General features: G+C 40.1%; 2 protein-coding genes across 2 annotated transcripts in view; both read left to right on the forward strand.

Annotated features, from left to right (window-relative positions):
* The window catches only part of il1rap (interleukin 1 receptor accessory protein), a 30,057-nt gene extending 9,057 nt beyond the window's left edge, over positions 1 to 21,000 (forward strand). The window contains exons 3-12 of the mRNA XM_042486088.2: positions 1,840 to 2,053; positions 2,966 to 3,049; positions 6,562 to 6,787; positions 8,160 to 8,328; positions 8,442 to 8,513; positions 11,054 to 11,180; positions 12,345 to 12,493; positions 13,465 to 13,608; positions 15,040 to 15,183; positions 17,158 to 21,000. Of these exons, the coding sequence (XP_042342022.2) occupies positions 1,840 to 2,053; positions 2,966 to 3,049; positions 6,562 to 6,787; positions 8,160 to 8,328; positions 8,442 to 8,513; positions 11,054 to 11,180; positions 12,345 to 12,493; positions 13,465 to 13,608; positions 15,040 to 15,183; positions 17,158 to 17,615 (1,787 nt within the window). The 3' untranslated portion in view covers positions 17,616 to 21,000. The remainder of the gene's footprint in view (positions 1 to 1,839; positions 2,054 to 2,965; positions 3,050 to 6,561; positions 6,788 to 8,159; positions 8,329 to 8,441; positions 8,514 to 11,053; positions 11,181 to 12,344; positions 12,494 to 13,464; positions 13,609 to 15,039; positions 15,184 to 17,157) is intronic.
* A 110-nt stretch (positions 21,001 to 21,110) lies between these two features.
* LOC148189278 (uncharacterized) lies at positions 21,111 to 24,085 on the forward strand. Its single transcript, XM_088078441.1, has one exon. It carries the CDS (start codon positions 21,893 to 21,895, stop codon positions 22,685 to 22,687), a length of 795 nt encoding a protein of 264 aa, XP_087934567.1. The 5' UTR covers positions 21,111 to 21,892; the 3' UTR covers positions 22,688 to 24,085.
* Positions 24,086 to 26,371: the final 2,286 nt, after the last annotated feature.

Consider the following 26,371-nt stretch of genomic DNA (forward strand, 5'->3'; position numbering starts at 1 on the left):
CAAATGAAAAATTGTCAAAAATTTAAAAAGAAAAGAATTTGCAAAAATAAAAAAAAACCCACACAAAAACATGCCATCCTTAAAAATCAGCAGAAAAATAAATATAACATACAACCATTTAAAGTTGTATTTCTCTTTCCTAAGTCATAAATAACAAATCTGAATTATATTTAAATATTTGTTTCTAATTCTGTTCTGAATTTGTTATTATTATTTAATTAATATGTATTTTAAAAAGCTATTATATAGTTATTAAAAAGAAGTATTTTGACATTTATGTGATTTTAGGATGTTTCTTGTATTTTAGGACCTTTTAAGGATTTTTCAGACATTTCTAAGATTTTAGGATGTGCCAGATTTTAGGATCTTTGTAGGATTTTGGGACAGTTCTCGGATTTCAGGACATTTCTATGATTTTTTTATTATTAGAGGATTATTTCTTTGATTTTAAGACGTGATTTGTTTGATTGACATTTCTGTGATTTTTAGGAAAATGAAATAAATTAAACATTTGTTTCTAATTCTGTTCAGAATGTATTATTATTTTTAATAAATATGTATTTTAAACAGCTATAATGTAATAATGAAAAAGAACCAGTGAAGAGTATTGATTGTTGTTTCAGTGAATGTTTATGGTCTTTAAAATTTGCCTGGAAAAGTCCTGGAAATTTATCGGTAAAAATGTGTTTGAACTCTGAAAAACAGCAGAAATAAGTTGCGCAATTGTTGAATCAGAAGTTGATGTTCCTCTGAATTGTGTGTCAGCGCTTTTCCCAGCCTGACGGAAATAAATCAGGGCGGTGTGGGATATTTCCAGCCCGAAGGTCGAGGTCAAAACACACCAGCAGTCTGTTTTCATGTTTCTCACTGTGGCTGTTTGGTTATTTCAGACACATCTGGTTTTTAGCATTTTACACTGAGTTTAACAGATGCTGCAGCAGCAGAGGTCAGATGTGGGACTGATGTCCTCTGTGAGCCTGATTGACGAGTTTCGGTGTTTTAATTTGTAATTTATTTCATTTTTGCCCTCTGAGCTTCGGGCCTTTAATGAGATGGAAGTGTAATAACGTCGTTCCTTTAACAAGGCCAGTTAACGACGACATCCACTAAGCTCTGTTTGATTCTCCCATAAAAGCCCTAAATCAGAGCCAGACGGCCTGGACCCGGTCCAGATCCAGAGACAGAGAGACGTCCCTCTGCTCCTCTTTCTCTCCGCTCCATCATTACTTCCTTTTAAAAAATACTTCATCCCCACAGCCACAAGTTTTTTTTGCTCGTTTGACCTTTGGCACTAAAGCTTCGAATCGCACCGAAAGATAACGGAAAACATTTGTGACCATGGAAACCGAGACATTTATAGAACAAAGCACTTTGCAAAGTGTCACATGCAAGGATTTTAGGATGTTTGTGTGATTTTAGGAATTTTTTTTTTACCATTTTTGGATGTTTCTAGGATTTTATAATGTTTCTCAGACCTGTTGGACTGATGTGTGTAATCTGTGTCCCCTCAGAGCCAGTATGTTGGGCCTGCTGGACTGATGTGTGTCCCCTCAGAGTCCGTATGTTAGGACTGTTGGACTGATGTGTGTCCCCTCAGAGTCCGTATGTTAGGACTGTTGGACTGATGTGTGTCCCCTCAGAGTCCGTATGTAAGGACTGTTGGACTGATGTGTGTCCCCTCAGAGCCTGTATGTTAGGACTGTTGGACTGATGTGTGTAATCTGTGTCCCCTCAGAGTCTGTATGTTGGAACTGTTGGACTGATGTGTGTAATCTGTGTCCCCTCAGAGCCTGTATGTTAGGACTGTTGGACTGATGTGTGTAATCTGTGTCCCCTCAGAGCCTGTATGTTATGACTGGGGGGAGTCCCGTGAGGGGGAGCCAGTCTCGATCCTGGAGGGTGAGGCCGGCTGGCTCTCCTGTCCTCTTTTCTTTCATCCCTCCGTCTATAACTACACGTCCACCCAGAGCGCCGGACACAACCTGGTCTGGTACCGCGTCCCTGAGGGTCAGCACCTGGAGCAGCCAATCCCCTACAACAGGAAGTTCAACAGGTACGACAGGAAGCTCTTATCAGCTGATTCTTAACCAAGTAGTAAAGTACAGTAAATCTGCAGTAAAGTAGCTTTTATTTTGAAGTGTGGTTTCCTGCTGGAGAGTGAGAGAGTTTTTCCTTTTTTTCGAGAACTGTAACTATTTAAGTGCCCTGTTCTCGGTTAAAAATCTCCAATTATTTTAAAAGGAAACATGTCTCCCAAACCTGTAAGCTTGCTTTCCAGTTCTTTTTTCTTTTTTTTTTAGAAATTACCAAAGAATTATTTCATGGAAAAAATCATTGCCAAACATTTTAAAGAAAAAAAATCGCTTAATATTTTAAAGTATTATAGTAGTATAGTATATATTTTAAAGAAAATTGCAAAAAGTTTTTTAAAAATCCCCAATATTAAGTAAAAAAAAAATCCAATATTTTTAAAGGAAACACTCCTTCCAAACTTGCAGAAATGCTTTTTTTTTTTTTTTTTTTAAAAAACTTAAGCAATTAAAAAAAAAATCCCTACAGATGTCCAGACTCAGCCCGTCCTCTGGTCTTAACTAACTGCAGTTTATTCTTGCATTTTCTTTGATATCGTTCTGATTTAAGCCCCCGTGCTCTTTATTTTTCTGAGAAAAGTTGAACTGATGACTGAGGAGAAATGTGGCCCCTGGCGGCATCAGTTGGGAGTCTCTGGTCTGAAGAGCCCCGCTGGACTGCAGGACGGCCGTCTCAGTCCAGCCTCATTCAGAGTGATCGAGCCGCTTTGAGAGTAACTGACTGATGAGGTGCGCTGTAACGATTTCAGGATGTGGTGTTCTGGAGGCGAGCGGCTCGATTAGCGTCACCAGAGTCAGAGCAGCTTTGTTCTAATGTCGTTTTAATTGGATCTGATTTACGCTCGTTCACCGTCTGATGTGATTCTGGTCTGCAGCTCGGGGCTCAGCAGAGACAGAGACAGACTGTGGCTGGAGCCGGCCGCCGCCGCCGACACGGGACAGTACATCTGCATGCTGCGGTAAGACGTTAACCCCTCACTGTCTTTGCATTTTAGTGTTTTATCAGCTTTGATGATTCCAACCTAATTCTCCTCTGAAGTGAATACAGCAGTGATGCTCAACTTATGGCCCACGGGCCAAATCGGGCCCCTGATAGAGCCCCTGGTGGCCCCCAGCCCTTTTTTTTAGGTGTCAGAGACATAAAACAGCATCAACATAGAGCTTGTTGATCAAAAAAAGAGCCAGAGGAGGATCCCCTACATCCCCGACAGAGGACACAGCTGAGACACTGATGTCCTAAAATCTGAGAAATGTCCCAAAATACTAGAAATATCCTAAAATCCCGGAAATGTTCTGGAGTCATTGAAATGTCCTAAAAACCTAGACACGTCCCATAATCATAGAAACATCCTAAAATCTGAGGAATGTCCTAAAATCCCTAAAATATCCTAAAATTGTGCTAAAATCCTAGAAATGTATTAAAATGCCTGAAATTTCTTATTTTCCGAGAAACTTTCTTAAATCCTGAAAACATCCTTAAAATCCTAAAAGTTTCCCAAAACCCTTAAAATGTGTTAATATCTGACATATTTTTCTTAAATCATTGTATTGTCCAACAAGTCTTGAAACATCCTAAAATCCTACAAATGTCTTAAAATCCTTGAAACGTCCTAAAATCCCAGACACATGTACGAGGCTGCTCCGACTGGCCCCGCCCTGCTGTCATTGTGCAAAAGTGGCCCCCAAATTAAAAAACAGGTTGAGTATTTTTACTGCAGAATTTTTAAAGTTAATTTCAGAAAAAATGTAAAATTTGATTAAACAAAAAGCATTAATGTTTTTGCATCGTGCCTCAAACTGTCGGGATGGTTTTAAGGTTTGTGGCTGCGTCGGCCCACGCAGCAGCTCAGTGATCAGACCTGCAGCTCGCCGCTCTCGGCTTCGATCCGCTCGTCACTTAATCAGCTAAAGTGTCTCTGAGAGCGTCTCGGAGATCTCGTGGCTCGGCTCGGACGATCACACAGAAACGGAGACTCAGGATTTCAGATTTGACCCGTCAGCTGGCGGCGGTCCGGACCTGCATGTGACAGTTCATTTCCTGAGAAATGAGGTCTGCAGGTCACCGAGCTGAGAGGAAGAGGAGCGGAGGCCTCGAAGCACAGCTGCTGCTAAAATTAGAATACATTTATTTTTGTAGTCCTGCAAAAAAAATCAGTCACATATACAGGTTTAATTTTAATTAATAATTGTCTATTTTTTTCTACATTTGAGCCCTCATTTTTCAGAGTGAATGCTCTCCTGTTATATTAATAAATCATTAATGATGAAGATGTCACAGCTGATGCTCATGTGCTGCATGTGATGATTTAAAGATTCAGACGTGACAGTTAGTGATGTTTCAGAGGAACCTCAGCGGTGCAAAAAACAACCAGAACAAAGTGTTTCTCATGGCAAAATTAAAATAACAGAAACAATCTAAAGGATAACATAAAATCAACTTTACAAAAAAATGCAAGACTAGAGAATTAAAAAAATAAGATAAAAAATGTTAAATAAAAAGACGTTAACTTTAGCCTTTGAAGCCTAAATTGGCGGCAGTGAGCAACAAAAGACAAAATGATCCAAACATTTGCAAGAAATTAATGATAAAGTACAAGATTAACCTGAGAATAAGTTTTTAAAAAGTTTAGAAAATAAAAAATAAAATAAGAAATAATAATAATTACCTGAAAATTAGTTAATAGTCAACTAAATGACCGAGGAAAAAGTGCTTAAAATGAGAGTAGTTCTGTGTCAGGTAAATTTAACCACATCGTGCTGATAAAAGGCCAACCGCTCCTGACTGCAGCACGCACGCACACACACACGCACGCACACACGCACGCACACACACATGCACACACACGCATGCACGCACACACACACACACGCACACACACACACACACACACACACACACACACACACACACACACACGTCGTTCTGGTAGATGCAGATCAGTCTTCAGTCTCTGCCAGGAAGTGCGTTACTGTTCCTGCTAACGGTCGTCACAGATTTAATCTGACGACGATCACGACAGGATGTTTCTTTAAATTTACTAATAATTTAAAAAAGAAAACATTAAAACTTCACTCTCATAATTTTCCTGCAGCAGATCAAAACTGAAGAAATGTTTCATAACTAAAAAACCAAAGCAGCATTTTCCCCGAATATCACAAACCCACAGAAATAATCTGACTTCTGTCTATTAATGGTCACTATTGATCAGCTCTGTCAATAATTATGGGATGGTGTTATGGTGCCTATTGTCAGCAGCAAAAAATAATCTACTTTGCATGTAGAAAATCGAAGATAATTCCTTTTTTTCATCTAAAAACATAGTGTCATCGTGACAAAAATGTGGCATTTAAAGGGTTAAAATTCAGAAAATTAATGAATTTTTGATATTTATGATTAGGACTGATGTTGGTAAAAAATGAACTAAATGAAAACAGAAAATAATATAAATGTATAATATTTTGTATGTCTTGTATGTGTTTGATTTTCCAATCCCTGTTTTCTTTAAAAAAAGACGTTGGCAGTAAAACAGGCATCCATTATCAGTTTTATGCCCCTCCTCTAAAACCAAAATAAAAAATAAGTCAAAATTATTTGACATGCTCCCCTTTTTGCACCGGCCCTTCCTCATAAATAACAAACGGTCTCTAAGTTTTCTTTAAATATTCAGTTCTAATCCTGTTTTAAATTCATGAATTTAGGATAATAAGTATATATTAAAAAGAAATCTGAGCATATTTTATTAGCCCTTCTCATAATAACAAATATGACGAAACACATAACAAAACATATCAGTTAATAATAAGAATAATGACTGATTTAAGTTAAAGTAAAATTAGGAGAAAAAAGGGGGTGTAAGGATATTTAACATAAAATACAAAACAATAATTTCAAATTAAATCAAATAAAACAGAGAAAAATCAAATGAAAATAAAAAATGAGGTTAGAAAAGCCCAAACGTGTGGTTGTAGTGAACAGTGAGATAAATATTATATATATTTGAGAATATATTATATAGTGAAAAAGAACCGAGAATCGATGGTTGTTTCAGAGACTGTGAGGTCTTGAAAATTTGCATCAAAGTCCTGGAGAAGTCCTGGAAATGTTTTGGTAAAGCGGTGTCGGTTACAGCAGTGATGTTTGCTGTGATCTCGTTTTTCATTTTCCTGCGTGGTCACACCTCACTTCCTGCTTCCTGTCTGATTATCATCGCGTGCGATCTCAAAGTTTGTCATGAATTTCTGACCCCAAAAACAAAAACCAAAAACCAACCCCCCCAACACACACACACACACACACACACACGCACACACACACACACACACACACACACACTAGCTGTGGTTTGTTCTACATTTTCTCTGCAGCTTTCTTGTTTTTGAGAGTTGAGAGTTTTTGATTGCTTCATTGTGAGAACCATCCAATCAGAGACGTCTCTTGTCCCTGTCTCTGTCCCTGTCTCTGTCTCTGTAGCAACAAGTCGTCCTGCAGTAAGATCGCCGTGCGCCTGCAGGTGCTGCGGCCCGACCAGGTGCCCCGCGGCCTGGACTGCGAGCCTCCGGTTGCGGTGAAAAGCAGCGAGGTGATCATCCCGTTTCAGGAGGGGAAGGTGCTGGACTGTCCCGACCTGCAGGAGACACGCAAGTTTGCCGACGCAGAGCCGAGCGTCACCTGGTACCACGTGAAACTGGGCGGCTCGGTAATGTCTCCGTCTGTGTCTCTGATGATGGATGTTGTTAGCCTAGCTTAGCACAAACACTGGAAGCAAAGGGAAACTGCTAGCGTCAGGGGCGTATCTTTGATTTGGGGACGCTGGGGCACCGTGTCCAGGGCTTTTTATTATTATGAGGGAGTGTTTGTTATTTATGAAAGGGGAGGGGGTGGTGGAAAAAAGCAAAAGGCCCCTCAAATAATTCTTTAAGCACCGGGGACAACTTATGTTATTATCTAATATTTATTTTACTGCCAATTTTTTAGGTTGGCACAAACACACCACTATGTTTTCTTTAAAAACTTAACAATTTCTTTTCTTCTTATTTTTTTGGCATTTTTTTCTTGAAACATGTTTTGCTGTTAAGAAAAAAATACCTTTTTTTCTAAAACCTTCCTCTAAAATTTTGTTATTTTTTTTGTTTGAAAATTTTGGTTGAATTTCCTGTAAAAAAAAAAAAAAAAAAAAGAGAGAGAGATTTTTCTTATTATTTATTTTATTTTATTTTTGCAATTTTTTCCCCTTTAAAATTATGGTGATTTTTTTTTATCTTTTAAAATTTGGTATGATTTACATAAAATGACGTATTTACTTTATACTTTTTTGGCAACATTTTTTTCTTCTAAAAACCCTAAAAAAAAATTTTTTAAAATTAAAAGTTAACAATTCCCCCCTCTAAAGGTTTTAGGTGATTTATTTATTAGATTTTTGGGATTTTTTTAAATAACATTTTTAGCGTGATTTATAAAATAACTGACTTTTTTTCCTTTAAATTTTTTTTCTTTTGAAATTGGGTGATTTTTATTATTTTTTTAATGTGTTATTTTTTGTTTTGTTTTTTTTTCTGTTCAATGATTTCTCTTCCTTTTACAATTCTTGGCTTTTTTAAAGAAACGCCAAAATTATTTATCACAGCCAGAAACTGTAAAAACATAAGCTTTTGTTGAATTTTCAGATTTCTGACGGTCCTTGAAAACATCATGTGAGACAAACGCTTCATGCACTTTTTTCCAAATCAATCCGGGACGCTCAAGGAAAAATATTCTCTTCTATTATTTTTTAAACTATGTATCTGAGGCTGTTAAATATTCAAATCCTGAGACGCCCGGGCCTCATGACGCCACTGCCCCGCGCCATCTGAAGAGGAAAACATCAGAAGAAGACGTGCAGATACATCAGCTTTTTAACAGCCTCTCTGTCTCCCTGTGTCTCTGTCTCTGTCTCCCTGTGTCTCTGTCTCTGTCTCCCTGTGTCTCTGTCTCTGTGTCTCTGTCTCCGTCTCTCTGTGTCTCTGTCTCTGTCTCTCTGTGTCTCTGTCTCCGTCTCTCTGTGTCTCTGTCTCTGTCTCTCTGTGTCTCAGCGGTGCGACACGTACCCGTTTTTTAGCAGTAGACGGCAGCAGAAAGGATCCAGTCTGCACATTCACATCATGGAAGAGTTTTATCAGGGTTTATATTTCTGCAGAGTTGACTTCCAGAGGAGAGGAAAGACCCTCAGCTTCACCCGGAGCCTCAACGTCAGCGCCGTCTGTGAGACAACCGACGCACCACTGACAACACTACTACCACCACTACTACTCATACTATCACTACTACTACTAAAGAAATACACTGAGGCTGAACTGTCTGTTTTATTCTTTCAGCTTCGACTTTTCTGCCCAAACTGCCCAGCATCCTCCACCCAGGCAAAGACCAGCTCATCACTGTCAAACGGGGTGAGTCAGCAGCATCCCATAATAACACTGTCAAAATATCAAAAAATGAGTCTGTTAAAATCCCAGTCTAGTTTTAAGCCTTTGGATCCTTAGCAAATTATTTTTTTCAAAATATGTGCAAAAAGGCAGTGAGTAACTTTGTAGGAAATGTTACAAAGAAATTAGTAGATTTAGAAAATAATTTAAAAAAGGAAAAATCTAGGGGGAAAAACTATATTTTTATATAATTATCATAGGTCATGTCCTTGTTTTCTTAACTTTCTTTTTCTTTCTTTTTTAAAATAATTTTCTGGGTTCTTTTGTAATTTTTACTATCTTTGTGTTTTCTTTATTTTTAAAATAATTTACTGATGATTTTCCTGTATTTTTTAAAAAATAATTTACTGATAATTTTCTTGTAATTTTTATTTTTACAATTTTTCCAATAATTTTGAGCTTTTTTTATGTAATTGTCATAGTGACATATTTGAAATTACGTGACAATTATTATGTTCCCCGAAGGCATTTCCTTGTTTTTTTTTAGCTTTGTTCTGCTCTTATTTTTTCTTTTTTTAAACTAATTTTCTCTTAATTTTTTCTTGTAATTGTCTTTTTTACTAATATCCTGGTAGATTTTGGGTAATTTCTTCCTTCATTGCTCATAGCCTTCGTTCCATGTTTTGGATTGAAATCAAGCCACTTTGCTCAGGTTTCAAAGGGTTAATTATCAAGATTAACTGTCATTTTTTGTTTTTTTTAAACTAGCGAAAAATGTCTAAGGAAGAAAAAAAACATATTTTTATATAATTATCATAGTTGCATACTTGGAATTTGGTTACAGAGTTATTAGGCACTTTCCCGCAGGTTATTTTTTGGTTTTTTTAGGTTTCTGATAATTTTCCTGGAATTGATCTAAATTCTTGTTATTGCTGCCATAATCATTCAGTTTCAGTCAGGATGTGAATGCAGGATTTGTACTTGTAGTGGAGTATTTTCTGGGTATGTTTTTAGCGTTTTTACCGGTACGGGGACTGCAGAGGATCCAGATGGAGCTTCATCGGGTCCGGCAGTGTGACACTTTGGTGTTTTTATGGGCTCTCCGTCAGCTTCTCCACCTGCAGCGACGCTCAGGACATAAAGCTGCTCTGGCAGCGATGCAGAGGCAGCGTCTCTCTGCCAACAACCTCTTTTAAATTGGTTTTTCTGAGAGCGGCTCGGCGCAGATTCAACATTCAGGAAGTTAATTGTCCGAACAGAATTAGTGGAAGCTGCAGGAGCTCGTCCAATAAAACAGAACGAGCCGTTAACAGCGAGGACGGAGACACATCATCAAACACTCGTCACGTGCACGTGTAGCGTACATGGAACGGCAGGATAATTTTGTAATAAATGTTTAAAGGAAACGTGTCTCCTGTACAGACCGCTCCTCAGCCTCGAGCTCTTCCTGTCCACATGCGGAAGTGTCCTTGAGCAAGACGCAACCTCAGATTCCTCAAAATGTTGTCAAAACACGTCTACTCATGACCAGAGACTCAAATGACTATAAAAAGGCCCTGAACAAACACAATGAGACACAAAACAACAAAATATGACGCAAAATGACAACAGAGACGTCGAACGACCACAAAATGACAACAGAGACACAATGAATGAGCACAAAGACACACAAAATGACTACAGAGACACAATGAATGAGCACAAAGACACACAAAATGACTACAGAGACACAATGAATGAGCACAAAGACACACAAAATGACTACAGAGACACAATGAATGAGCACAAAGACACACAAAATGACTACAGAGACACAATGAATGAGCACAAAGACACACAAAATGACTACAGAGACTACAAAGAGACTCTGAAATAGGCATAAAATGACCACAAAAAGACAAAAAATGACCATAAAGAGACACATAATGACAACAAAACAGATTGAAAATGACTACAGAAAGATGCAAAACGACCACAAAAGAACCACAAAGAGACGTTAAACGACTGCAAAGAGAAAAAAAACAACCACAAACAAAAGAAAAAGACTACAAAAAGATACAAAAGAACCACAGAGACACTATACGTCTACAAAGAGGCAGAAAAACAACCACAAAGAGGACAAAAATGTCACAAAATAACCCTTAAAAAGACACAAAATGACTACAAAACAACGTCAGACAACCTCAAAGACACACAAAACAACCACAGACACAAATGACTTCAAAGCAACCCGAAACAACTACAAAGACTACAGAGACAGAAAGTGACATCAGAGACAAAAAACAACCACAAAAAACTACAAAGACACTAACCAACTACAAAAAGACACAAAGTGTCACAAAAGAACCACAAAGAGACGCAAAACAACCACAAAGAGACACAAACCGACCCTGAATGCACGCATATATATTTTGTATCTTTTTATGAGAATATAATTTGGGATCCGGATCCTGAACCTGCTGTAACTGTCAGTTTACATTAACTGACGTTATATTAATGTAATTAGTGTTAAATGTGTGTTAATGTGGCTGACTTGTGACCGTGAAAACTGTCCTCCCTCTCAGACTCGGAGGTGCGTCTCAGGTGCACCGGCCTGTTCCCCTACCTGAACTCTTCACGGGACATTTGGTGGACGGTTGACGGGAAGACGCTGGACAAATTGGGCGACCAGCGATTCTCCAACACCAACAGGTGAGAAGAAGAAAACTTTAAAAGTATGAAGTTCTGTAGGATGAATTTAGCAGCTGTGGAGACATCTTTATTTCTTTATTCCTCACTTTTTAGGATGTTTCCAGGATTTTATGACATTTCTAGGATTTTTCTAGAATTTTAGAACTTTTTGAGGATTTGAGGACATTTTTAGGATTTTAGGACATTTCTAGGATTTTGGAACTTTTCTTTAATTTTAGAAAACTTTCCGGATTTTAGGAAATTTTTAGGATTTCAAGACGCTTCTAGGATTTTAGGACATTATTGTCCTCCACTGTCTCTTTTTTCAATCATCCAGCTCCATTCTGATGTGGTTTTATGCACTCTGACACCTAATGGATACCAAAAATTAGTGCTGGGCGATAAAACGAAAACAATACCAATCACGAAATAACTTTTCCTCTAATGAAACATGAGATGGGGTCGATTGAATGTCGACAGAAGGCATTCCTGCCACGACAGACAGACGACATGAGCAGCCAATGATAATAAGAATAGCTCCAGCGCGGACATGTCCAACATGTCCAACAGCCACTCCAGCACGGACATGTCCAACATGTCCAACAGCCGCTCCAGCGTGGACATGTCCAACATGTCCAACAGCTGCTCCAGCGTGGACATGTCCAACATGTCCAACAGCTGTTCCCGCGCAGGAAAATAATCGTTCTTTAATCATAATCAGAGTGAAATGTTCAGTTAATGTTGATATTGATGTTAGGTTTGAGGCTCGGACCTTTGCTGGGAGGACATTTTAGTACCTGGACCTCTGTGAGTTTTAGTAGAATAGGTCCTCCAGCTGGTGATGCTGCTCTACAGTATATTTGTCATGTTCAATGTCTGACAGAAAATAAATATTTAACCTAAATGAACCTGATGATATCTTCATATCTCACCGAGGAGTCAAAGGGACCTTTAAACTCGACAGAAACACTGATTTGATGTAAATCGTGATAAATATCGATATCGACTGATATGAAAAAAAAATCGTGATAAGACTTTATTCGGTATCGCCCAGCCCTACTTAAAGTACAAAAACAATTCACAGTGTCAGTCACTTTATTTTTATTGTGATTTAGAAAATGGTTGAGGGGCCCCAGGGGCCCTGTCAGGGGCCATATGTTTTTAAATCTGTGTGCTTGTGTGCAGACTGGTGAAGGACTACTATGGGGACTGGACCCTGGAGAGCGTGTTGGTCATCAAGGACTTCCAGTCTGAGGACCTGAACAGGGAGTATAACTGCTCCGTGAGGAACGAGAAGGGCTTTGAGACCCGCAGAGCTCAGCTGGAGGAGGACGGTGAGGACACTTGGACATCTGGCTCAGTAAATCTGTCTCCTCTCTGCTGCTGTGTCCAACTTTAATACAGAACACGTAGAGATGAGAAGCTGAGAGGAATGTGCACTGATTTACTGAAAATGTCAGACTGCTCCTTTAAATCTGAGATTCTCAGCTGGCTTTGTTTAGGGGCCACTTACAAAATGACAGAGGGCCAGGGGCCAGGGGCCAGGGGCCAGGGGCCAGGGGCCAGGGGCCTGGGGCCTGGGGCCTGGGGCCTAAAAAAAGTTGAAGAAACTTCTGTTTCTCCAACTTTTTTTAGGATTATAAGGTTGTTGTTCAGATTTGAGGATGTTGCTTGGATTGCTGGACATTTCTCAGCTTTTAGGACGTTTTAGGATTTTAGGATGTTTGTTAGATTTTAGGATGTTTCTCGGGTTTAAGGACATTTCTAGGATTGTAGAACTTTTTTAGGATTTTAGGCTGTTGCTCCGATTGTAGGATGTTGCTAGGATTTTAGGACATTTCTGGGATTTTAAGGCGTTTAATGGATCTTAGGGTTTTTTAGGATTTTTAGACGTTTGCTAGATTTTAGGATGTTTCTCCGATTTTAGGATGTTGCTTGGGTTTTAGGACATTTCTAGGATTTGAGGACATTTTTAGGTTTATAACACTTTTCTGGGATTTTAGGACATCAGTGTCTCAGCTGTGTCCTCTGTCGGGGGTGTGGGGGATCCTCCTCTGGCTCTTTTTTTGATCAGCAAGCTCTATTTTGATGCTGTTTTATGTCTCTGATGCTGTTTTATGTCTCTGTTTTTGTCAAAAAGTATTCACAGAGTCAATCACTTTATTTTTAGTGTGAATTAAACAATGGTTGCGGGGCCACCAGGGGCCCTGTCAGGGGCCAGATTTGTCCTGCGGGCCCTTGGAGGAGAATCACGGCTCTGACTGCAGACAGCTGTTAAAGTGGAGGTGTGTTTGTTTTGCGTCAGAGCTGCTGCCGGTGGTGGAGCTGGGCTGCGGTCTCGGCGTGACTCTGCTCTTCATGCTGTTCCTCTTGGTGGTTTATCACATCTTCTGGTTGGAGCTGCTGCTGCTCTATCGCTCCTGGTTCGGCACCGACGAGCGGCACACAGGTAAGCGCCAGGTGACGCCTCAGGGGCCACTTTTCTCCGTCCGGTTTTACATCCATAACAGACAAAAAACAGAGATGCATCAGCAGGTTAAAGTGATTTAGCAGCTTTTTGTTTAATTGAAAAACAGCCGAGCTGAAAGAAAAACATCGAACCGCAGCCGCGTCTTTACGCCTCACTTTCAGCACTTCAGATTTTACGTCCCGACACTAAATTTCTTCAGTTTAACGATGATGATCTTCACTCTCTGGCTGCGGTCGGAGCATTTAGATTATTAAACCTCCCATCAGTCCAACAGCAGAAGGTGTAACTTGTTCGTCACGCTGCCAGATTTCTTCAATCAACCCTAAAAAAACGTGCGACCCTGGACGCTGCGGACGCCAGCCGAAACATTCCCACCAGGCCTTTTTATGACAACGCTTTTAACTTGAGACCAAATCACCTGCACTGGACGCCAGTAACATTTACAGTGTTCATACAGCCGTAAAAAACCTGGAAAAAGTCATGGAAATAGCCGTTTCCAGGCCTGGAAACGTTTTAGAAAACGAAATAAACCCTGAAAGTTTTGGAAAATTCATCGAAATCAGTTTCACAAACCTGTTTTAAGACACATGATGTGTCCAAGGACCATCGGAAATTCACAAAATCTAACGATAATTTCTTTTTCTTTTTTTACAGTTTCTGGCTGATAAATGTTGTCATTTTTGGTGAATTTGGAAGAAAACATCTGTGGGTTTGAGAGGCATGTTTTTAAGAAAAAGAATAATAATTCCACAATCTTTTCTGCAAAAATCACCAAAAAACAAACCTGCCAAAATATTTTCTGAAAAAAATCCTAAAAAAAATCTAGAAGCAAAAAAACCAAAACAAAAATGAAACAGTTTTTTTCTTAAATCACCATACAGTTTTTAATAAAAGCAAAATTCCCAAAAAAATTTTAAATGCTCAAATGTTTTCTTTGTTGTCTGGATTCAATGATGATTATTCTTATTAATCAGATTTAGGAGTTTCCATAAATGAACCATCAAGTTTCGAACCCTGAAAAGGGCGAATCGATAAAAAGTGAACACTGACAGAAATCTGCCTGCAGGGTTTCGAGTCTCTGCAGTTGATTCAGCACTGACAGTTTTCAGCAGCAGGATGTGACGCCTACCGGATTTTTACGTTCTGGGTTAAACAGAAAAAACAACCTGATGCTCCTTAAACTCGTCACGTTGTCGCTGACGCACGTTCTCTGTCTGCCTGTACAGATCAGATCTGACGAGCTTTTTTAAAGTTTTTCTCTCGGTTTCCTGCTGATAAGGACGAGGATATTCACAAAAATGTTTTCCCATAAACATAAAAAACCCACAAAGCCTCCTAATCTGTGTGTGTGTGTGTGTGTGTGTGTGTGTGTGTGTGTGTGTGTGTGTGTGTGTGTGTGTGTGTGTTCAGACGATAAAGAGTACGACGTGTACATCTCGTATGCGAGGAACAGCGAGGAGGAGCAGTTTGTTCTGTCGACGCTGCGCAGCGTCCTGGAGAACGAGCTCGGATACTCGGTGTGCATCTTTGACAGAGACAGTCTGCCGGGAGGGAGTGAGTACTCACATGTACTGCAGTACACCAAATACTGATACTGCATATGACAGTAAAGTACTCACATGTACTGCATTACACTGTATACTGATACTGCATACGACAGTAAAGTACTCACATGTACTGCATTGCATTGCACTGTATACTGATACTGCATACAACAGTAAAGTACTCACATGTACTGCATTGCATTACACTGTATACTAATACTGCAGGACACACTCTCTGTGACAGTACAGTACTCACATGTACTGCAGTACACTGTATACTAATACTGCAGGACACACTCTCTGTGACAGTATTCACATGTACTGCAGTTCACTGTATACTAATACTGCAGGACACTCTCTGTGACAGTATAGTACTCACATGTACTGCAGTACACTGTATACTAAATCTGCAGGACACTCTCTGTGACAGTATAGTACTCACATGTACTGCAGTGCACTGCATACTGATGCTGCACGACACACTTACTGCAGTACAGTACATGCTGATACTGCAGGACATTCAAACATGATTCAGTACACACACTCTGATACTGCAGTACAATACATTCTTTCAAAAACAACTACACCTTCTTCTGCAGGATTGCTGGTACTTGCAGTATTTGTACCTCTGCTGATAACCATCTTGTGTTGCTGTACCTGCAGGTGCTCTCGCTTCTTCTTCTGCTGTTGCTGCTGTTAATGTTGAAAACTTTGTTGGTTTTTAATACTAACTGACTGCATTGGTTTGCTGCGTAAATACAAGACCCAGAAATTAGAATCACACCTTGTATATAAAAAAATGAGATTTTTTTCAAAAAGTAGGTCAAAAATAAAATTTGAAGAGCTCGAAATCTCTCAAATTTTGTTCTTAAACACGGCACATAACTAATACAAGATAACTGGGTTCACTGTTAACTTACTGATCTCACCGTGAAGAAAAATAACTTAATTTCAGCCTAAATTTTTTTCTGAATCTGCAACATGTTGCTGCTCCATTGTTTTGCAGACTAATGAAACATCCCGGTGCCGACTATTTCCTGGAGTTTCCAGCTCTCATCTCATACTGTTGCTCACGCAGCGTCAGAAAATACGCTGTCGGTTATTTTCCTCTCCTCTGCTGAAGTCTCTCTGTCTCATCAATGAAAATGACACAGAGATTCTGTCATAGTTTTTATTATCAACATCCGTTTTTTGATCGACGTCGTCTCATTTTGGTCAGTCTGGTGCTGAGAACTTTGGGGAGGTGACGTCAGGAAAGTCAGTTTGCGTCATATCGATGATCGTTTCCAAAATTTCGCTGTAAATTTGACTCACAGCTGATTTTGACTCAGAGGTTAATCAGATAACATGAGCTGGTGTTAGAAATGACTTCTGGCTGTACTTGTAGTACTGCTTCTGCTGATACTGGTACTGCAGTTTTAGTACTCTGCTGCTGCTCTCTGTCGTCCTGCACAGACAGAAACTCACTTCATCCATTCATCCATCACCACCGTCATTAACTCTTTCAAACCCGAGCAAACTGACTGGATTTCTGTTGAAAACATGGAAAGAAGGTGATGAACAGCCGAACAAGAAATGACCCAAAAGTTTGAAAGAAATTGGTAAAAAGTTAAAAATTTCCTAAAGGATAAAAAAAGGAAAGATCTTGAAAAAGGTGCGAGAATAAAATATAAATAATACTTATAAATGAAAATAAAACATATTTTTCTCTGTAACCTGTTTATTAAGTTTTTTAAGTTAATTGATGATTTTCTAATGATTCTTTTAAAAATTAAATTTCAGATAATTCTCAAATGTCAACTGTGACATTTTTTTGCAGTTTGAAGGACATTTCATGCCAAGTTGCTGATTGCCTTTTTTCCATTTTTTCAAAGAAGAAGTGATTTGCTCACATTTTCAAAGCTTTAAACGCTTTAAACGCTCCTGAAGGTGTCTTGCTCATGCTGGTCCAGGTTTAAAGGGTTAACCCTTTGTCTCCCTGCAGCCATCACTGATGAGACTCTGAGTTTCGTGGCGCGTAGCCGGCGCCTCCTGGTGGTGGTCAGCCCGGGCTACGCCTCCCAGGGCTCCCAGGCCCTGCTGGAGCTGCAGGCCGGCATCGATGGCATGGCGCGGGGCGGACACCTGCGGGTGATCCTGGTCCAGTACAAGCCGGTGCGGAGGCAGGGCTGGGTCAGGGAGCTGCGGAGGGCCCGCGTGGCCCTGGTTCTGATCTGCTGGCAGGGGGACAAGTCCAAGGAGCTGACGTCCCGCTTCTGGAAGAGGCTGAGGGTGGAGTTACCTGTGAGGAGGCTCAGCAGCAGGGGGGAGGAGGAGGAGGAGGAGGGCGGTAAGGAGGTGGCCCTGATGAGGCTGCACAGTCAGAACAGCACCAACTCCCAAACCGGCCTCATCAGCAACACCGTCAAAGACCCGCAGAAGGTCCTCAAGGCTGCAGCGTAGACCAGAAGGACGGCGGAGACACGCAGAGACACGCAGAGACACGCAGAGCTGCAGACGCAATGCCTCTGTTCTCTGTTTCTAACCAGGACTCCGTTAACCCTTTAGGGACGCACAAAATGCGCTTTTCAAATTTAAAAAAAATGGATACATTATTAATATTCGCTACTTTCATTTAGGTAATTTTTAAAACCAACATCAGTCCTAAAATATCTATTAATTTCCAGAATTTTAACCCTTGAAATTCCAAGGTTTTTGTCATAATGTCACTGTGTTTGTAGATGAAAATAATAATAATAATTAATTATGTGCTATATACTACATGCAAAGTAGATTTTTCTTACTGTCAGAGCCTGGGATCTGTCAATGATTAGCATTAAAATAGATTTTTATACTTTTTTTTTAACTAATTGAGTTTTGTTTTTTTTTTTTTAACCAGCATCAGGCATAATTATGAATATCAAATATTCATTTTCATAATTTTAACCCTTTAAATGCCAGGTGTTAGTCATGACGCCACTGTGTTTTTACATGAGGAAAAAAAAACTGAATTATTTCCACTATCCTCCGTGCTCAGTGTGTGAGTGTAGCTGCTGACAGTCTGGGATATGTCAGTGTGTGAGTGTAGCTGCTGACAGTCTGGGATATGTCAGTGTGTGAGTGTAGCTGCTGACAGTCTGGGATATGTCAGTGTGTGAGTGTAGCTGCTGACAGTCTGGGATATGTCAGTGTGTGAGTGTAGCTGCTGACAGTCTGGGATATGTCAGTGATCAGCAGCTACATTGACTGTGACAGGTCACCTAGTGGAAATAGCATGTATTTCCTCCATATGCCAAATATGGTCAAAATGACCTCATCAGGTGGAAAATAGTCAAAATGACAAATTCAGAGTCAAAAGCCCAGAATGACACCCAGAAATAATACAAGTCCTGTTTTTCTGCTCTGATGGCTGTGGGATCAAAAATGTCAGTTTGAATGGGTTTCAATGGAGCATTTTTGGACCTGAACAGTCTGAATGTAACTATTTAGTTTCAACAGTGTATTTTAGACTTATTGTAGGAGCTGAGCTGCAAATTCACTGATTACACTCAAATACACAAACTTTGCAAAATATATACCATATGCTTGAACACAGCCAAAATTATCACAAAATAAGGAATGAAAAGCGCCTAAAATGCATCAAACAGTCCCTAAGGGTTAAATTAACACAGTGCCTGAGATACCAAAACAGTGCCTTATTCATTTTCGACAGTTTTCTAAAAAAAAAGAAAATCTCTATTTCAAAACACTCAACAGTTCCAGAGAGAAAGATTATAACACACAATACCAGCCCGATCTCACCGCAGAGCCGTCAAATGCCGCCACATTGGTCGTGATTCGGGCGTAAGATACCAACAGCAAAAGCCACCTTTCACGTCTGCATGATACGCCGCTGGATGCTGTCAGGTTAGAACAGCATCGTAATATACGGAGCTCAAAGGTTCGTGTAACAGCTGTGGATGCATCCAACAAACCACAGACTGTTATGCGGGAGTCCGGCGTTCTCTTCCCGTCTGCATGTGATGTTTTTTTTTTCACCTTACCGTGTTTCCCCTAATTCTCACCGTCCATGCCAGCATCCACTGCAAAGTGGCAGCATGTGACGAACAAAATGGTTACAGGAAACTCTCGGTGCTTAATGTGCGTTCTTTATAAACTCATCTTCAGTATTATTTGTCCTCATTATCAGCATCATTACCATCAATCACTTTTCATCTGCACACTATTCATTAATCATCACTGCATGTTTTATATCACGGTATCATCTCTCCAGATTACAGAGTTTAGAAGTCCGGCTGTAAACTGGTGTTGTACGTGTTTGTTTTGAACCCTGCAGTGTTTGGCTTTACAGCTTAATATTTCTCCAAAAAAAGTGTTTGCATTTGTTGGCTGAATCTGGCTGATCTGCAGTCAGTTTTAAGACTGTTTACACACCCAAATATGCAGAAATACTCAAATCCAATAAGCGAATGTATGGGACTAAAAAAAAGTGGGCGTGTCTGTAACGGGGAGGCTCGTGGGAACCAGCAGAACCCATTTTCATTCAGATATTTTGAGGTCAGAGGTCAAGGGCTGTTTTCTTTTCCTAAAACTTGGCCCGGTACAGCCTCTTGAAAACAAGAATGTCGGCGGGGATTGCCTAAATTTAACGTAGTTTTTTAAAGATTAATGCGTTTTGTACAAACTTTTATTGCATGGGGATTAATGGGTTAACGCCAACAGCCATAATCTAAAGATAAACGATAGCGTTTGAAAGCCAGATGTGTTGACCTGTTGGTGGTGGCAGAGTAAAGGTCAAAGGATTCATCTTCAGGGGACCATGAATGTATATGACGTTTCATATTAATTGTATTGTATTTCTGGGCAGAAGTTTCAGGTTTTCTCATTTATTTCAGTCGTCAGACTTTTTTGTTCTAAGCTGAATCTCAACAAAGCAGCAGAAAATAACGTTTGCACTGTACGTTTCTGCAAACCATAGATACGTAAGATTTGCACATTGTTACGTATCGTATGTATTTAAATTACAGTAATGCTGTGGTTATGTTTAGGCACAAAAAACACTTGGCTATAGTTACTCTAAATGTACAGTTAAAAAAAACACAAAAACTGCTGCATTTGGTGCCTAAAAAGCAGCTTGAAACAAAGCAATGACTCACTAAAAAACAACCGGTTTTGGTTTTGGACTTGAACAGCGGGCCTGCAGCTCGGCAGACGTCAGCTCACGCATTGCGTTTCTTTAGAAACGCTGATTTATGTACGAAACATACAACTGTAATGTATTTGCCGTTTGCAGAAATGTACAATGTAAATATTTTCCTGTGGTGACTGGGCTGAGCTAGTGGCCATTAGAGGAACTGCATTTATTTGCACTTCAACACTCAGCAATTTTTTTTCAACACAGAAATAAAGTTTTGTGTCGTCTGCGTAGAGAGAGATTCACAGTATCACATGCAATAACCTTTAAAAGCACCACAGCTGCAACATGTTAACACAAATACACTGAGGAGGGACCCATGGACTGCAGCATTTTAAACATTCGGGTGAAACAAATGTGTTTACGGAGATAAATATACCTAAACATTATTTAAAAATGTTGCAATTACTCTGCACTTTCTGTATTTTGTATTTTATGTTTTTGTTTTCACTTTTCTACATCCAATTAATCCACAATAAATCAAGTTTTATTTTTTTCTTGTAAAGAATGTACCATGCTACTCATCTTAAACACTTTTGAAAAAGAAACGTATTGTAACGGGAGAATGCATCCTGCACTTTGTCATGCTTTAAATTTTGTATTTTAGCAGCATTTGAGCTATTTTTTTTTAAATAAATGAATTGTTCATCTAAAGGTATGTCACCTTCATATTTTTTTCCTTTAATCATTTCATGTCTTCAGTTTGCATAAATACACAAAAGCATGTAGTTAGAGATCACAATACATAATCAAAGTTTAGTTTAATCCACACTGACAACTGCATCGCCATGGTAACATGTTTACATGTCATTTTATGGAGGTTTTTTTACAGAATCTGAAACAAAACCATGACAAAATACTGATGGATTATCTATCTATAGCATTAAATCTCTTTGATTTTAGGAGGTTTCTATGATTTAAGGACATTTCTCGGATCTTGAGAGGTTTGTTCGATGTAGGATGTTTCTTGGATTTTAGGACATTTCTAGATTGTCGGAGTTTTCTTAGAATTTTATTACATTTCTCACATTTTAGGAAACTTCTAGGACTTTAGGACAATTTAACAATTTTAGAACTTTTTTTGATTTTAGGACATTTCTAGCATTTTAGGACAATTTAAGGATTATTGGACGTTTTTAGGATTTCAGGACATTTCTAAGATTTTGGGATGTTTGTAGTATTTTAGGACATCAGTGTCTCAGCTGTGTCCTCTGTCGGGGGTGTGGGGGATCCTCCTCTGGCTCTTTTTTGGATCAACAAGCTCTATTTTGATGTTTGATGTTGTTGTTGATGTTTTATGTCTCTGACAGCTTATGGACACTAAAAGGACAAAAGCTATTCACAGAGTCAATCACTTTTTTTTTTATTGTACATTAGAAAATGTTTGGGGGCCACCAGGCACCGTGTTTGGGGCCAGATTTGGCCCGCAGGCCAATTATTGGTTCACACTTGTGTTTAATCTCTCAGATGTTTGTATTTTCTCCGCTATAGCTGCTGACTTCCTGTTTGTCCTCTGTCAGACCTATCAGAGGCCGTCCTGCACTCGATGCAGCGGAGCCGCTGCCTCGTCCTCGTCCTCAGCCCCAACTTCCTGGCAGAAAAGAGTTTCAGCCTCCTGGAGTGTCGTCTGGCTCTGTACCTCCAACACGGCCTCCGGGCCTCCATTGTCGCCGTGGTTTACCGCTCCATCAGTAAACTGCCCTGCGTGGAGGCGGCTCAGCTCCGACAGGCCGCCGCCACCTACGTGACGTGGCGAGGGAGTCGGTCTGAACCGCGACGCTCACGTTTCTGGCTGAGGCTGAGGCTGGCGCTGCCTGTGAGGCCGCTCGCTCTGGGCCGGAGGTTGATCGACAGCACGTCGTCTCACTCGGACCTCGCCGCTCTGGCGTTGCAGAGAGCGCAACGGATCCAGACCCAGAGAGACAGAGCCAATCAGAGCCGCAGAAACAGGTGGGCCCCGCCCAGAGGGAGGGGCAGAGGGAGGAGGGGGGGCACGTGCAGGCAGGGGGGGGGCCAGCACGCCACCAGCTGCTCCGGGTGTAGTAGTACTGGGTTTACTGGTCAGGTGGAGGACAGGGGGGCGGGGCTAACAGTGGAGACAGAGATGCAGGTGTGTGTGTCACATGACAGGACGAAGACTCAGCCCAACCCCATCCCTGAAACAGAGCCGACGCCAGACTTGACCCACGAACCTGGCCCCTCCCCTGCTCCTGACCTGGACTCAGACCCTGATCTCGCCTCAGACCCTGACCCTGATCCCGCCTCACACCCTGACCCTGATCCCGCCTCACACCCTGACTCCGCCCTCCCCACCTGCCAGCAGGATGACGGCAGCAGATGATCCTAAAACCCTGAAATGAGTCAGCGTTTCAGCTCCGCTGTTTCGCTCGTCTCAGTCGTCTTTTCTTGAGTGTGATTTTGGTTCGAAGCCTGAAATAAGTTCTGCGGTTAAAAAGAGAGACTTCAATATAATTTATTTTTATTGATAAAGCCGATTATCACAAATCACAGTTTGCCTCAGAGGACTTTACAGCGTACGACATCGCTCTGTCCTCAGACCCTCACAGCGCCCTAAAACGGAGAAAAAACAAATGGCAGAAACCTCAGGAAGAGCGACTGACAAGGATCCTCTTCAGGACGGACAGACGTGCAATAAATGTTATAACTGCAGAACATTTTACTGGTTAACTGTTGGAGTTAAATTCGGTTACGGAGCAGATCAAATCATTTCTGAGTTGAACTGAAAGCAGAATCGGCGCCTTTATGAGCCGGCGATGAACTCTTCTCTGTGCGGAAAAACATCAGCATGAATTCTCTAATTACAAGAAAACTGGAAATGCCTTATTTTATACACCGAAGCTGAAACATGAACTCATCAGGGCCGGGCGATAAAACGACAACGATGTCAATCCCATTTAACTTTTCCTCGATGGAAATTTAAGATACACTTGATGGAACGCATTCCAGCCATGTCTGCTCCGCTCTCTTTGTCTGCCGGTGTCCACTCTCAATGTACATTGGTGTCTGTGCCGGTGTCTCCGTCGGTGTCTCCGACTGTCCGCTCCGCTCTCATTGTCTGTCTGTGTCTCTGCCGGTGTCTCCGAATGTCCGCTCCGCTCTCATTCGTCACCGTTGTCTCTGCCAGTGTCCGCTCCTCTCTCATTCTTTGGTTATCGGTATTTTATCCACATCGTGCATCAGTGGTTCTGATATCTTCATATCTCACTGAGGAGTCAAAGGGAACCTTTAAGCTCGACAGAAATAGTGATTTGATGTATATCGTGATATATATCGAAAGCGACTGAAATGAAAAAATTATTGTGATGAGACTTTTTATCATATCGCTCAGCCCTACAACACACGATGATGTTTGTGTTCATCAGATTTTATTAACTGTGTGTTTTTAAAGCAGAATGTGTGGATTTGTTTATTTTACGCTGCGTCACAGTTCAGCTCCTCGTGTCCGACATCGACTGCTGATTTCAACAATGTTCCCAGACTCTGAATAAATATGATGCAAAATAAAATTAATGCTGACTAAAGTTCTGCTCGTGTTTTCAACATCATGGCTGCTGATTCATTGAGAGATTTTATTGTTTTTTCCTGAAAAAAACTGGCTGAATTTCTTTCAAAAACATGGGAATGTAAAAAATAATAAAAAGTTAAAAGAAAATTACCTGAAAAGTCAGCACAAAAACGAAAATGAGGAAAATAACCTTAGGAAAAAGATCAACTTTTTTTCTGTGACATTTTAAATATATAATTGTTAATGTTACATATTTTTTGGACATTTTTCTTTATTTTTGTGATTATCCAATTTTCATCCCAGCTATTTTTCAGATAATTTCTGAATTTTTTTTTTTTTTTTTTAACATTTAACATTTTAATTCATTTTTTAATTTTTTTTTTTTTTTCTTATTTAAACATTTCGTACCAAGTTGCTCTTTGTATTCTCCTCCATGCTTTTAAAAGAAATCCCTGAACAGCAGCAGATTCAGCGGATACAGAGGTAGCTTTTGCAGCGCCTCCTCCGGCTCTAAAAACCAGTTTGCAACAGTCGGTTTTTATTGAACGCCTCCTGCAGAGACTCGCGGGTCAAAGTTTAACCGGAACTATCGCGACCGGAAGTGCGTGCTCCGCGGCAGATCCAAACACACCTGAGTTAAGGTGAAGGAGCAGCTGCGCGCGAGTGAAGTCTGAAAGGTTTCCGATCAGCTGAGACACAAAAAACACGTCAAACTGTGAGTACAAGCAGGAGACCGACAAGTCTTTCACACTTTAACCCTTTAGTGACCGTTTGTCTCATTTTAGTCTCTTTTCTTCTTCCTGTTGTGATAACTGTGTGTGTGTTGATGCATGTGTCCTAAATGTAGTCCAGATTGTGTATCTGAGTGTAATCAGTGAATTTGCAGCTCAGCTCCTACAATAAGTCTAAAATACACTGTGGAAACTAAATAGTTACATTCAGACTGTTCAGGTCCAAAAATGCTCCATTGAAACCCATTCAAACTGACATTTTTGATCCCACAGCCATCAGAGCAGAAAAACAGGACTTGTATTATTTCTGGGTGTCATTCTGGGCTTTTGACTCTGAATTTGTCAGTCATTTGTTTGTCATTAAGTGGCATCATGACACAAAAAAGGGCATTTAAAGGGTTAAAATTCAGAAAAATAATGAATATTTGATATTTATGATTCAGAATGAGGTTGATTATTTGTTTTTATTGCGCAAATAATTAATTTCTGTTCTTATTTTATTTATTAATTTATTGTTTTCTATTGTTGTCTATCTTTCATATTGTGAAAGGCAGCCTTGTGTACCTTGAAAAACACTATATCAATCCAAATTATTATGATAATTAGTGTTATTATTATGATAGAAATATTTTTTTTTATTTCTGTTCCTATTTTATTTATTATTTTCTTTTTATTATTTTATTCTTTTTATTATTATCTAGTTTTCATTATTCTGAAAAGCGGCCTTGGGTACCTTGAAAAATACTAGTAAAAGTAGTTGTAAAAATACTACTGATACTATAAATCCAAGTTATTGTTGTTGTTGGTGTGTTGTTTTTTGGTGCGGTGTTCTGTGTGTTGTGTTGTTGTTGTTGTTGGTGTGTTGTGTGCGTGTGTGTGTGTGTGTTGTGTTTTGGTGCGGTGTTCTGTGTGTTGTGTTGTTGTTGTTGTTGGTGTGTTGTGTGTGTGTGTGTGTTGTGTGCGTGTGTGTGTGTGTGTGTGTGTTGTGTTTTGGTGCAGTGTTCTGTGTGTTGTTGTTGTTGTTGTTGTTGTTGTGTTTGTTGTTGTTGGTGGTGGTGTGTTTTGTATGTGTGTGTGTGTGTGTGTGTGTGTGTGTGTGTGTGTGTGTGTTGTTTTTTTGGTGTGTTGTTGTGTTTTATCCTCATGAATCCTCCCTCGTATCTTATTTCAGGTCCAGTTTCTCTGATCAGATCAGTAACGTGAAGTGTTTCCCACAATCCTCTGTGTTGCAGGTTGGACGCCGTTGTGCGCTCGTGCGCTCGTGCGCTCGCTGACAGATGTGAGTCGATATTTAAATCTGAGAGCCGTGAAGCTGCTTTTATTGTGTTGATTCTGCGGCTGCTGTCAGCAGGAAGAGGCTTTTATTGTTTAATTTGGAGGTTTTTAAGGCATCTTTCTGTTGGCGGTGAGGAGCGTTTGATTTGTCCCCCTGCTCGTCCCTGCTGCTGCTTTAACAGTTTAACCCACAATGAGACGCAGGACAGAGACTGAGGGACGATCAGCAGGTGTCACCGTTTGACCACTGAAGCCTGACTGTGTCTCCGTCTCTGTCTCTGTGAGGACGTTTAGTTTGACAGCAGGACACATTTTACTGCAACAGACAAACTTTTACTTGAACTACTACATGAATATTTTACTGATAACATACTTCTACTGCAGTACGGTTTTAAATGCAGGACTTTAACTTGCAGTGGAGTAATTTTACAAGTGACAGGTGTAATAGGAGTAGTTTTATCGCAGTAAAATATCTGAATATGTCTTCAATCAC

This window comes from Plectropomus leopardus, chromosome 6 (genome assembly GCF_026936395.1).
Source record: "Plectropomus leopardus strain MGB_pleo_1.0 chromosome 6, ASM2693639v1, whole genome shotgun sequence".
Lineage (NCBI taxonomy): Eukaryota > Metazoa > Chordata > Actinopteri > Perciformes > Serranidae > Plectropomus > Plectropomus leopardus.

Coding starts and splice junctions, on each gene's coding strand:
- LOC148189278 (XM_088078441.1), top strand. CDS start 21,893: ATGCAGCGGAGCCGCTGCCTCGTCCTCGTCCTCAGCCCCAACTTCCTG.